The sequence below is a fragment of the Bos indicus genome, chromosome 20 (assembly GCF_029378745.1).
Source record: "Bos indicus isolate NIAB-ARS_2022 breed Sahiwal x Tharparkar chromosome 20, NIAB-ARS_B.indTharparkar_mat_pri_1.0, whole genome shotgun sequence".
Classification (NCBI taxonomy): domain Eukaryota; kingdom Metazoa; phylum Chordata; class Mammalia; order Artiodactyla; family Bovidae; genus Bos; species Bos indicus.
This window is the reverse complement of record NC_091779.1, coordinates 37,032,366-37,046,900: the sequence shown is the minus strand read 5'-3', so window position 1 is coordinate 37,046,900 and position 14,535 is coordinate 37,032,366. Positions and strand designations below refer to the sequence as shown.

Here is a 14,535-nt window from a genome sequence, read left to right as displayed (position 1 = left end):
CTCAACTGTAAAATGGGAGAATGGTAGCTAGATCACAGGTCAGGCTTACACCAGGGTCAACACACATAAAACAGTGATGTCTGGCATGTGGAAGAGGCCCACAAAGTCACAGTCATTATTTTGTTTCCAAATCAAAACTCTTAAAATTGACAGAGTTTTAATTCCTCAATTTTTATACAAATCAAACAGTATAGTAGTATAGTATTATATACCAGTGTAATACTGTAATGTTTCAGTTGCTATGTATTTAACGGGGCTTTCCAGGTGGCGCTCGTGGTAAAGAACCCAACTTGGGTTTGAGCCCTGGGTCGGGAAGATCCCCTGGAGGAGGGCATGGCAACTACTCTAGTATGCTTGCCTGGAGAATCCCATGGACAGAGAAGCCTGAATTACACAGAGATATGACACATCTTGTGGAGAAGGCAATGGCACCCCACTCCAGTACTCTTTCCTGGAAAATCCCATGGACGGAGGAGCCTGGTGGGCTGCAGTCCATGAGGTCAATAAGAGTTGGACACGACTAAGTGTTTCACTTTGACTTTTCACTTTCATGCACTGGAGAAGGAAATGGCAACCCACTCCAGTATTCTTGCCTGGAGAATCCCACGGACGGGGGAGCCTGGTGGGCTGCCATCTACGGGGTCGCACAGAGTCAGACACGACTGAAGTGACTTAACAGTAGCGGCAGCATAACACATCTTGTAGAGTATCTTATGAAAGTGACACGATAATGTAGTACTTCATGTTCATGGCACAATTTTTAACTTTCTTTTCCCTGAAACTTATGAATATTGCAATGGCTTCACAAATCCTTCACAACTATATTCCCAGTAAAGTAAGTACTCTTCAGTAACAGTATCTTGGAAAATAAGAGTAAAGGAAAAAAAGTTAAGAACAATACCAAGAGCAGACACATTCTGGTCACTGGAAAGGCTGACGGCTGAATGAGCCGAAGGAAGCACAAAGGTCTTCTGGCGAGGGTAAGTTTCTGTTACTGAAATCTCTTCTTTGTCCCTCTTATCTTCTTTATTCATATAAGTCAGGAAGTGCATTAATCCAGAGAACATATATTACAATAAAAAGAAAATAATGATAATGGGAAAAAAAATCACATGGAAAAGACATTATTCTGGTAACTTTCTTACTGCATGATAAAATAATTTAATACAGTATTAAGTTTAAACTGTCTCATAGTAAGAAAATTTATTATCTACTACTAAATTTATTATCAACTTCAGAAAACACAACAGATGGAGCTGCAGTGAATAGGCCCATTACCTGTATAAAACACAGAAGAAATGGTGAATTAAAAAAAAGCATACGCAACCAATCAAACTTGTAAATAAAATAAGTCTCCTGGTGTCGTAAAATAAAAAGGAATTCAAATCTGGGCACTAAATGGACAATGCTGCTGGTATAGCCCGAGGAGGAACAGGAGACCTGGTTCCTACAGACACAGTGAGAGGAAGTGAGAACGCTGAAGGACAATTCTGTCCATAAAGTGGGGATAAGAAAAATTCTGCCCTAGAGAAACAGCAAACTTTTTTATCTCCCTGGGTAGTGGATGGGAAAAAAACAAAAGTTAACTCAGAAAACAGACACCCACCCCTGTCTTGCTATACTACAGGCAGGTGTGGGATCTGAATTTACACTATCTATGTGGTACAGCAACTCCAAGCCAAAAAAATGATCATAAAACCATGTCCCCATTTTTTTCTACTTCAGTAACAGCAAGAAGAAAATAACAAAATCATGCCAAAGAAAAACATACACAACCTAGCAGAACTACCCCCTAAATAAGCTCTGTATAAAAAATTACAACTCACACAAAAGAATAAGCAGCCCAGAGCATCAGTATACACATCTGACAATTGAAAATATGCAGACACAAAATAAAATAATCTGAAAGGGCATAAAATATTACTAAAATGATTAAACTGATAAAATAAGGTATAGAAACCACAGTAAAAGAAAAGGACAGTACATCCAAAGAACAGAGAGATTTGAAAAAGAAAGAAATCTTCTGGACATTAAGAATGTAGTCACCAAAATTAAAATCCTACAGCAAAGAAGACACAGCAGTAGAGAGAATGAGTAGACTAAGAGAAAGAGTTCTGAGGAAATATCCTGGAGCACATCACTGAGAGCAAAGGGAGACCCTGAGGGTGGTTAGGAGACAGGGAGTAGACTGAGAAGTCCCAGCACACCTCTAACAAGAGCTTTAGAAAAAGCAGTACTCCAAAAGAAACCAGGTAAGACTTCCCAGTGTTAAAACTGCAAATTAACAAGCCATCCCTACTCCCATATAGAATAAATAAAAGGAATTATACACCTAGACACACCGTTTCAACATGCAAAATAAACCCAAAATAAAGATGAAAACTGTAAAAGTGATCAGAGATAAAACAACAGCAATTTAGACATCACATGGGTATTATACACTCAGCAATTAGAAATGTCACTGGAAAAATGCAATAATATCTTAAAAGACTGAGGGAAGATAAGCAGCGACCTAGCATTCTGATCTCACACACTGCAGTAAAATTACAACTATTCTCAAAGACTGGGCGAGCTGGCTACTGACAGACTCCAGTTGAAAGAACTAATACAGGAAGGAGGAAGGAAACAGTCCTCAACGAAGCGGATGCAAGGAGCAACTCTGGCAATAACCGCACAAAAGAGAAAATGCCAGACTGCACCTTGGGGAATGACGACAAGTATTATTTGATGAAACCTGTGTTTTTGTCTAATATACTTATTTTTTACATATGTACATCATTCAGTTTACAATGTCTTTGAAAAAAAGAAGCAACTGAGGGGAAATAAACTGGCAAACATGCTGATAAATTCAAATTAGTACAGACATATAAAAATAAAAGACAAAGGAGACTAAGTGGGCAGGTTAAAAACAAGGTACAGATCTGAAATATTAGAAAACAGTATCAGAGAAGATGTGAAGAGGCATGTGTATATGTGTGCAGAGTCATGTGCAAATCTTTGCAAACCCATGGACTGCAGCACGCCAGGTTCCTCTGTCCAAGAAATTTTCCAGGCAGCAATACTAGAGTGGGTTGGCATTTCCTCCTCCAGGGGATCTTCCTGGCCAAGGATTGAACCTGCATCTCCAGTGTCCCCTGTATTAGCAGGCGGATTCTTTACCACTGAGCCCCTGGAATACCAGTGCTAAAAGCTCTAACATAAGACCTTATGTTGCTTGTGAGGTAAATATATTCATCTCAACACTCAATTCTGAATGTTGAAAATTGAAGAATATGTCCTAAGGGAATAAAAATAGACTGTATAATTTCTGAACAAATAGAGGGGGAAAGAGTGGATACAGAAAACTCAATCCAACAGAAGGAAAGAAAAAAGGACAAAAAGTAAACAAAAGAGAGAGTAAATAGGAAGCACAAAATAAGATAATAGAAGCAAGCACAAATGTATCAGTAATCAAAATAAACAGCTGCTTATATCTTATAATTAAAACACAAAGTATGTAATTATTTGAAGAATGAAATCTAGCCATATTTGCTGAACACATCTATAACACAGTCACTCATCTTGAAAGTAAAGGGATGTCTAATGATAGGAAATAAAGGGAACAGAAGAACGTAAATGACACCACAGAGACGCAATTAACAAAATGTAGACCCTTAAAAATACTTCAGGACAAACAACCAAGTTTCTTCAACAATAAACCAGAAGGGGAAAAAGAGAGAAAAAAAGAGGAACCCAGAAATTAAAAGAGAATTATAAGCCATCAACCAAATGCCATGTATGGACCTTATCTGGACTCCAACTGGACCAAATACACTATTTTTTAAAATGTGCCAACTGGCAATAGCTGAACACTTATTAGGTACGTGACAGTATCAAGACTTTTTAAAAAAAAGAGGTGATGATGTTGTTACTATTTTTAAAATAGACCTTGTCTTTTAGAGAATGTTAAAATATTTATGGATAAAATAATGTGCTGTCTGGAATTTGCTTTAAAATAATTCAGGAAAAGGTAGAAAGAGTGGGTGGGATATATAAAACAGGACTGGCCATGGGTTGATACTTGTAAAGGTGATTGTTGGGAACATGAAGGTTAATTATACTATTTTGTCTTCTACTGAACTATGCCTGAAACTTACCATTAAAATTTTTAATAAAAAGTATCAAAAAAGATATACCAGGCAAAAGCAAACAGAAATGGACACATTCAACAAAATTGACTTTGAGCCTAAACAACATTATTGAGAATAAAGATAGTCATTACTTAATAATATTTCACTCAATCGTGTCCAACTCTTTGCGACTCCATGGACTGCAGCACGCCAGGCTTCCCTGTCCATCACTAACTCCAGGAACTTACTCAAACTCATGTCCATCGAGTCGGTGATGCCATCCAACCATCTCATCCTCTGTCGTCCCCTTCTCCTCCTGACCTCAATCTTTCCCAACATCAGTTCAGTTCAGTTCAGTTGCTCAGTCGTGTCCAACTCTTTGTGACCCCATGAATCGCAGCACGCCAGGCCTCCCTGTCCATCACCAACTCCCGGAGTCTACACAAACCCATGTCCATTGAGTAGGTGATGCCATCCAGCCATCTCATCCTCTGTCATCCCCTTCTTCTCCTGCCCCCAATCCTTCCCAGCATTAGGGTCTTTTCCAATGAGTCAACTCGTTGCATGAGGTGGCCAAAGTATTGGAGTTTCAGCTTCAACATCAGTTCTTCCAATGAACACCCAGGACTGATCTCCTTTGGGATGGACTGGTTGGATCTTCTTGCAGTGCAAGGGACTCTCAAGAGTCTTCACGGCACCACAGTTCAAAAGCATCAGTTCTTCAGTGCTCAGCTTTCTTTATAGTCCAACTCTCACATACATACGTGACTACTGGAAAAACCAGAGCTTTGACTAGACGGACCTTTGTTGGCAAAGTAATATCTCTGCTTTTTAATATGCTGTCTAGGCTGGTCCTAACTTTTCTTCCAAGGAGCAAGTGTCTTTTAATTTCCTGGCTGCAGTCACCATCTGCAGTGATTTTGGAGCCCCCAAAAATAAGGTCTCTCACTGTTTCCATTGTTTCCCCATCAATTTGCCATGAAGTGATGGGACCAGATGCCATGATCTCAGTTTTCTGAATGTTGAGTTTTAAGCCAGCTTTTTGGAATGGGTGAATTTAACTCAGATGACCATTATATTTACTACTGTGGGCAAGAATCCCTTAGAAGAAATGGAGTAGCCATCATAGTCAACAAAAGAGTCCAAAATGAGGTACTTGGATGCAATCTCAAAAACAACAGAAATGATCTCTGTTCATTTCCAAGGCAAACCATTCAATATCATAGTAATTCAAGTCTATGCCCCGACCAGTAACGCTGAAGAAGCCGAAGTTGAACGGTTCTATGAAGACCTATAAGACCTTCTAGAACTAATACCCAAAAAAGATGTTCTTTTCATTATAGGGAACTGGAATGCAAAAGTAGGAAGTCAAAAGATACCTGGAGAATCAGGCAAATCTGGCCTTGGAGTACAAAACGAAGCAGGTCAAAGGCTAACAAGAGTTTTGCCAAGAGAATACACTAGTCATAGCAAACACACTCTTCCAACAACACAAGGGAAGACTCTACACATGGACATCACCAGATGGTCAATACTAAAATCAGATTGATAATATTCTTTGCAGTCAAAGATGGAGAAGCTTTATACAGTCAGCAAAAACAAGACCGGGAGCTGACTGTGGCTCAGATCATGAACTCCTGATTGCCAAATTCAGACTTAAAGAAAGTAGGGAAAACCACTAGACCATTCAGGTATGACCTAAATCAAATCCCTTACGATTATACAATGAAAATGACAAATAGATTCAAGGGATTAGATCTGATAGACAGAGTGCCTGAAGAACTATGGACAGAGGTTTGTGACACTGTACAGGAGGCAGTGATCAAGACCATTCCCAAGAAAAAGGAATGCAAAAAGGCAAAATGGTTGTCTGAGGAGGTGTTACAAATTGCTGAGAAAAGAAGAGAAGCTAAAGACAAAGGAGAAAAGGAAAGATACATCCATTTGAATACAGAGTTCCAAAGAACAGCAAGGAGAGATAAGAAAGCCTTCCTCAGTGATCAATGCAAAAAAATAGAGGAAAACAATAAAATGGGAAAGACTAGAGATCGCTTCAAGAAAATTATAGAGATACCAAGGGAATATTTCATGCAAAGATGGACACAATGAAGGACAGAAATGATATGGACCTAACAGAAGAAGAAGATATTAAGAAGAGGTGGCAAGAATACACAGAGAACTGTACAAAAAAGATCTTCATGACCCAGATAACCACGATGATGTGATCACTCACCTGGAGCCAGACATCCAGGAATGTGAAGTCAAGTGGGCCTTAGGAACATCACTACGAACAAAGCTAGTGGAGGTGATGGAATTCCAGTTGAGCTATTTCAAATCCTAAAAGATGATGCTGGGAAAGTGCTGCACTGAATATGCCAGCAAATTTGGAAAACTCAGCAGTGGCCACAGGACTGGAAAAGGTCAGTTTTCATTCCAATCCCAAAGAAAGCCAATGCCAAAGTATGTTCAAACTACCACACAATTGTACTCATCTCACACGCTAGCAAAGTAATGCTCAAACTTCTCCAAGCCAGGATTCAAAAGTACGTGAACTGTGAACTTCCAGATGTTCAAGCTGGATTTAGAAAAGGCAGAGGAACCAGAGATCAAATTGCCGACATCCACTGGATCATCGAAAAAGAAACAGAGTTCCAGAAAAATATCTACCTCTACTTTATTGACTATGCCAAAGCCTTTGACTGTGTGGATCACAACACACTGGAAAATTCTTAAAAAAGATGGGAATTCCAGACCACCTGACCTGCCTCCTAAGAAATCTGTATGCAGGTCAAGAAGCTACAGTTAAAACTAGACATGAAACAACAGACTGGTTCCAAATCGGGAAAGGAGTATGTCAAGGCTGTATACTTAATGATAAAACAGATAAAATTCAAGAAAAGTAATCATCATTAACTATATTCATTTTATAACATAGCCTAAACTACATAAGATATACCCATAGCCTGAACCACATAATATATACCCAATTGAATGCAGAGTTCCAAAGAATAGCTAGGAAAGATAAGAAAGCCTTTTTAAGTGAACAATGCAAAGAAATAATAGAACACAACTCAAAGGGAAAAACTAAAGATCTCTTCAAGAAAACTGGAGATACCAAGGGAACATTTCATGCAAGGATGGTCATGATAAAGGACAGAAGTTTTAAGGACCTAACAGAAGCAGAAGAGATTAAGAAGAGGTGCATAGAATACATAGAAGAACTGTACAAAAAAGGTCTTAATGACTTGAATTACCACAAGGCTGTGGTCACTCACCTAGAGACAGACATCCTGTAGTGTGAAGTTAAATGAACCTTAGGAAGCATTAGTACAAACAAAACCAGTGGAGGTGATGGAATTCCAGCTGAGATATTTCAAATCCTAAAAGCTGATATTGTTAAAGTGATGCACTCAATATGTCAACAAATTTGGAAAAGCCAGCAGTGGCCACAGGACTGAAAAAGGTCAGTTTTTATTCCAAACCCAAAGAAAGGCAATCCCAAAGAATGTCCCAGCTACCAAACAGTTGCACTCATTTCACGTGCTAGCAAGGCAATTCTCAAAATCCTTCATGCTAGGCTTCAACAGTACGTGAACTGAGAACTTCCAGATGTATAAGCTGGATTTAGAAAAGGCAGAGGAACCAGAGATCAAGTTGCCAACATTCACTGGATCATAGAAAAAGTAAAGGATTTCCAGGAAAATATCTATTTCTGCTTCATTGACTACACTAAAGTCCTTGACTTTGTGGATCACAACAAACTGTGGAAAACTCTTAAAGAGATGGGAATACCAGACCACCTTATCTGTCTCCCTGAGAAACCTGTATGCAGGTCAAGAAGCAACAGTTAGAACTGGTTCCAAATTGGGAAAGGAGTATATCAAGGCTGTATATTGTCACCCTGCTTATTTAACTTATATGCAGAATGCATCATGTGAAATGTCAGGCTGGATGAAGCACAAGCTGGAATCAATAGCCGGGAGAAATATCAATAACCTCAGATATGCAGATACCACCACCCTTATGGCAGAAAGCAAAGAAGAACTAAAGAGCCTCTTGATGAAAGTGAAAGATGAGAGTGAAAAAGTTGGCTTAAAACTCAACATTCAGAAAACTAAGATAATGGCAACTGGTCCCAACACTTCATGGCAAATAGATGGAGAAACAATGGAAACAGTGAGAGCCTTTATTTTGGGGGGCTCCAAAATTACTGCAGATGGTGACTGCAGCCATGAAATTAAAAGATGCTTGCTCCTTGGAAGAAAAGCTATGAGAAAGCTAGACAGCATATTCAAAAGCAGGGATATCACTTTGCTGACAAAGGTCTGCATAGTCAAAGCAACCGCTTTTCCAGCAGTCATGTATGGATATGAAAGTTGGAGCATATAAGAAGGCTAAGTGCCAAAGAATTGACTCTTTTGATCATGGTGCTGGAGAAGACTCTTTGAGAGTCCCTTGGAAAGCAAGGAGATCAAACCAGTCAATCCTAAATGAAATCAAACTGAATATTCACTGAAAGGACTAATGCTGAAGCTGAAGTCTGAAAGTTTGGCCACCTGATGTGAAGAGCCGACTCATTAGAAAAGACCCTGACACTAGGAAAGACTGAGGGCAGGAGGAGAAGGGGGTGACGACAGAGGATGAGATGGTTAGCATAATCAACTCAATGGACACGAGTCTGAGCTAACTCTGCGTGATAGAGAAGAACAGGCATGCCTGGCATGCTGCAGTCCATGGGGTGGCAAAGAGTCAGACATGAGCTGGTGACTGAACAACAAAAAAACAAGTACATAAAGAAACATTTAACAGAATTACAAAGAGAAATAAACAATTCCAAATCATTGCAGGTAATTTTTAATGCGCCCTTCTGAACAGTGTAATTTAGAAGTCTGACTATGATATATGTGTATGTGACTACACACACACACATCTCCTACATAAACAGAAAATGCTCACTCTTTTCAAATAAACAGAATATTTACAAAAACTGACTATATATCCTAAGCCTCAACCGAAATTTTAACAAATATCTAAAAGTGATATAAATTGGAAGGACTGATGCTGAAGCTGAAGCTTCAATACTTTGGCCACCTGATGCGAAGAACTGACTCACTGGAAAAGACCCTGATGCTGGGAAAGATTGAAAGCAGGAGGAGAAGGGGATGCCAGAGGATAAGATGGCTGGATGGCACCACCGACTCAATGGACATGTGTTTGAGCAAGCTCCAGGAGTTGGTGATGGACAGGGAAGCCTGGTGTGCTGCAGTCCATGGGGTTACAAAGAGTCAGACACGACTGAGCAACTAAGCTGAACTGAAGAATGATATTATCATACACTCATCTAATCACAATACAATGAAAATGGAAATAAATTACAAAAATATAGCCCAAGCCCCATAATATTTGGAAGCTAAAAAGTCTTTTTATGAGCTGAAGAATAAATCTTAATATGTAACAAGTGGTGCTGGGAAATCTGGTCAACCACTTGTAAAAGAATGAAACTAGAACACTTTATAACACCATACACAAAAATAAACTCAAAATGGATTAAAGATCTAAACATAAGACCAGAAACTATAAAACTCCTAGAGGAGAACACAGGCAAAACACTCTCTGACATACATCACAGCAGGATCCTCTATGATCCACCTCCCAGAATACTGGAAATAAAAGCAAAAATAAACAAATGGGACCTAATTAACCTTAAAAGCTTCTGCACATCAAAGGAAACTATTAGCAAGGTGAAAAGACAACCTTCAGAATGGGAGAAAATAATAGCAAATGAAGCAACTGACAAACAACTAATCTCAAAAATATACAAGCAACTCCTACAGCTCAACTCCAGAAAAATAAATGACCCAATCAAAAAATGGGCCGAAGAACTAAATAGACATTTCTCCAAAGAAGACATACAGAGGGCTAACAAACACATGAAAAGATGCTCAACATCACTCATTATCAGAGAAATGCAAATCAAAACCACTATGAGGTACCATTTCACGCCAGTCAGAATGGCTGCAATCCAAAAGTCTACAAGCAATAAATGCTGGAGAGGGTGTGGAGAAAAGGGAACCCTCTTTCACTGTTGGTGGGAATGCAAACTAGTACAGCCACTATGGAGAACAGTGTGGAGATTCCTTAAAAAACTGGAAATAGAACTGCCTTATGATCCAGCAATCCCACTGCTGGGCATACACACTGAGGAAACCAGAAGGGAAAGAGACACGTGTACCCCAATGTTCATCGCAGCACTGTTTATAATAGCCAGGACATGGAAGCAACCTAGATGTCCATCAGCAGATGAATGGATAAGAAAGCTGTGGTACATATACACAATGGAGTATTACTCAGCCATTAAAAAGAAAACATTTGAATCAGTTCTAATGAGGTGGATGAAACTGGAGCCTATTATACAGAGTGAAGTAAGCCAGAAGGAAAAACACCAATACAGTATAATAACGCATATATATGGAATTTAGAAAGACGCTAACAATAACCCTGTGTATGAGACAGCAAAAGAGACACTGATGTATAGAACAGTCTTATGGACTCTATGGGAGAGGGAGAGGGAAAGGGTGGGAAGATTTGGGAGAATGGCATTGAAACATGTAAAATATCATGTATGAAACGAGATGCCAGTCCAGGTTCGATGCACGATACTGGATGCTTGGGGCTAGTGCACTGGGACGACCCAGAGGGATGGTATGGGGAGGGAGGAGGGTTCAGGATGGGGAACACATGTATACCTGTGGTGGATTCATTTTGATATTTGGCAAAACTAATACAATTATGTAAAGTTTAAAAAAAAAACAAAAAACCTTAATATAAATTGAATACCACCAAAAGATATAACAGCAGCACCCTTATCTGGGTCCTTGAATAAACACGTTCAGCCTCAAATGCATTTATTAGAAAAAAACAAAGTATGAAGTTAGGAAAAATCCCACAAAGTAAGCCTCCAAGAGCAGAAGAAATAATAAAGCTAAAAAGTAGAAATTTGTGAAAAAGAACATTAAGAAACAATAAAGAGAATCAATAAACCAAACCCCGTTTTCTGGCAAAATGCATTAAACTGCTGACTAGACTAAATGAAAGAAAGAATATAGATACTAACAATCATAGATATAGTAGACATTTAAAAAAATACCCAAATTCTCATTCTTAAAATAAGAAATGCCAAAGCTTAATAACTTCACCGTTGCCAGGCCACTGAACCTGAACTTCAGGCTCCGGCTCCTCTGATGACCGCAGGCAGACACCACCTCAGCACAAGATCTGTGACTCTCAGTGGCCACGCAGCCAGTGGTGCGGAGTCACATAACCGCAGTCCAGCCCACACTGCCTCATTCTGGGGCAAAGGCCAGAGGAGGTCACGGCATCAGCTTCTCAGGAAATAAACTGGCCTGAGGTGGGGGCCCATTATGTTATCACAAAATGAATCCTCATCTAAAAATAAGGGGACCGATGGCTTCAGCTCACGTAAGAAGACTATTTCTGGCGCACACACATCCTTCCCAAGAAAGGCTTCAGTCCCACCCTGGACCCCTCACAAACCTTCTTCAGAAATGCTAATGGTTTTTGAAGGGAATGTTTTTTCAGATTCAGGGCCAGAAGACAGTTCAATGGGACCCACAGGTTCAACCTATAGAAAAACATACACCACAAAATAATGGTTACAAATTTTATAGTCTGATTATTTCAAAATACCATAAATAATTTTACATAGGTTTTTCATATTTGCAGTGGAAGAATGCAAATATGAAAGATGAAAGAAGAGGATTGAATCCAATACGAGTTAAATGGTGAGGTTTTTTTAAAGAGGAATAAATTTTTACTTATTTTGTATCTTAACCAATTTAACCTTTTAAGAAGCTCAGGAAAACTGCATCACAAATTTTAGAATGGGGAGGAATGTTAACTGCCATCAAGACAAAACTTTCCCTTTTATTTACACAGTTCACCTTTATTTTACTGATTTTTTAACTGAAGTATAATTGACTTACAATGTTATATTAGCTTCAGATGTATACTACAGTAATTCAATATTTTATACACTACTCACCATATAAAGCTACACAACATTATTCACTATTCTCCCTGTGCTATACATTGTATCACTGACTTATTTTTACAATTGGTAATTTGTACCTCTTAATCCCCTTCACCTATTTCACCCATCTCCCACCCACCTCTCTTCTGGCAACCACTGGTTTGTTCTCTGTGTCAATGAGTCTGTTTCTGTTTTGTGTTTCAGATAGTCTCTTCAGCAAAAATTGTTGGGAAAACTGCTGCTGCTAAGTCGCTTCAGTCGTGTCCGACTCTGTGCGACCCCATAGATGGCAGCCCACCAGGCTTCTCCATCCATGGGATCTCCAGGCAAGAACACTGGAGTGGGTTGCCATTTCCTCCTCCAATGCATGAAAGTGGAAAGTGAAAGTGAAGTCACTCAGTTGTGTCTGACTCTTAGCGACCCCATGGACTGCAGCCCACCAGGCCCCTCCATCCATGGGATTTTCCAGGCAAAAATACTGGAGTGGGGTGCCATTGCCTTCTCCTGTTGGGAAAACTAGACAGCTCCATTTTAAAGAAGGAAACTAGGCCATTTTCTTACACCATACACAAAATAAACTAAAAACTGTTGCTGTTTTTCAGTTACTAAGTTGTGTCAAGGCTGTATATTGTCACCCTGCTTATTTAACTTATATGCAGGGTACATCATGAGAAACGCTGGACTGGAAGAAGCACAAGCTGGAATCAAGACTGCCGGGAGAAATATCAATAACCTCAGATATGCAGATGACACCACCCTTATGGCAGAAAGTGAAGAGGAACTGAAAAGCCTCTTGATGAAGGTGAAAGAGGAGAGTGAAAAAGTTGGCTTAAAGCTCAACATTCAGAAAATGAAGATCATGGCATCCGGTCCCGTCACTTCATGGGAAGTAGATGGGGAAACAGTGGAAACAGTGTCAGACTTTATTTTTGGGGGCTCCAAAATCACTGCAGATGGTGACTGCAGCCATGAAATTAAAAGACGCTTACTCCTTGGAAGGAAAGTTATGACCAACCTAGATAGCATATTCAAAAGCAGAGACATTGCTTTGCCAACAAAGGTCTGTCTAGTCAAGGCTATGGTTTTTCCTGTGGTCATGTATGGATGTGAGAGTTGGACTGTGAAGAAGGCTGAGCGCTGAAGAATTGATGCTTTTGAACTGTGGTGTTGGAGAAGACTCTTGAGAGTCCCTTGGACTGCAAGGAGATCCAACCAGTCCGTTCTGAAGGAGATCAGCCCTGGGATTTCTTTGGAAGGAATGATGCTAAAGCTGAAACTCCAGTACTTTGGCCACCTCATGCGAAGAGTTGACTCATTGGAAAAGACTCTGATGCTGGGAGGGATTGGGGGCAGGAGGAGAAGGGGGACGACAGAGGATGAGATGGCTGGATGGCATCACTGACTCAATGGATGTGAGTCTGAGTGAACTCTGGGAGTTGGTGATGGACAGGGAGGCCTGGCGTGCTGCGATTCATGGGGTTTCGAAGAGTCGGACACGACTGAACGACTGAACTGACTGAAGTTGTGTCCGACTCTTCACGACCTCGTGGATGGCAGCACACCAGCCTTCCCTGTTCTTCACTATTTCTCAGAATCTGCTCAAACTCATGTCCATTGAGTTGGTGACGCCATCCAACCATCTGATAAAGACTTAAAGGTAAAACTGGAAATTGTAAAACTCCTAGAGGAAAACTTAGGCAATAGGCTCTCTCACACTGGTCTCAGCAATATATTTTTGGATCTGTCTCCTCAGGCAAGTGTAACAACAGCAAAAATAAACAGAGACTACAACAAACCAGAAAGTTTTTGCACAGTGTAGGAAACCAACAACAAAATAGAAAGGCGACCTACAGACTGGGAGAAAATATTTGCAAATACTCTCTCTGATGAGGGAGTAATATCTAAAATATTAACAGAACTCATACAGCTAAATATAAAAAAAAAAAAACAATTTAAAATTGGGTACAGGACATGAACAGACATTTTTTCCAAAGAAAACATACAAATAGCCAGTGGGCTTATGAAAAGATGGTCAACATCACTAATCACCTAGGAAATGCAAATCAAAACCACAGTGAGCTATCATATGCCGGACAGATTGGCTATTATCAAAAAGACAAACAAATGTGTGGGGAAAAGGGAACACTGGAGCACCACTGGTGGGAAGCAAACTCATGCAGCCACTGTGGAAAACAGTATGGAAGTTCCTCAAAAAACAACAACAGGTCTACCATACAGTCCAGAAATTCCAATTCTGGGTATTTATCTTTAGAAATCAAATCTTTCATTTTAAAGATGAGGAATGAGGACCAGAGAGATGCAGAGACTCTCAAATCCAGCACATGGACTTGAACAAATATTTTTAAAGCACCTGGT

General features: G+C 39.8%; 1 protein-coding gene across 11 annotated transcripts in view; it reads right to left on the bottom strand.

Moving 5' to 3' along the window:
- CPLANE1 (ciliogenesis and planar polarity effector complex subunit 1) overlaps window positions 1-14,535 on the bottom strand; it is a 109,840-nt gene that overhangs the window by 22,628 nt on the left and 72,677 nt on the right. For 9 of the 11 annotated variants that reach the window (XR_011562446.1, XM_070774745.1, XM_019983044.2 and 6 more), the window contains 2 exons: window positions 11,664-11,751; window positions 902-1,024 (listed from right to left, as the gene is read on the bottom strand). Coding sequence is in view for 9 of the 11 variants with exons in the window: in XM_070774745.1 (XP_070630846.1) it covers window positions 902-1,024; window positions 11,664-11,751 (211 nt within the window). In the remaining 2 variants the exon portion in view is untranslated. The remainder of the gene's footprint in view (window positions 1-901; window positions 1,025-11,663; window positions 11,752-14,535) is intronic. The other 2 variants (XM_070774747.1, XR_011562447.1) reach the window with 2 other exon arrangements.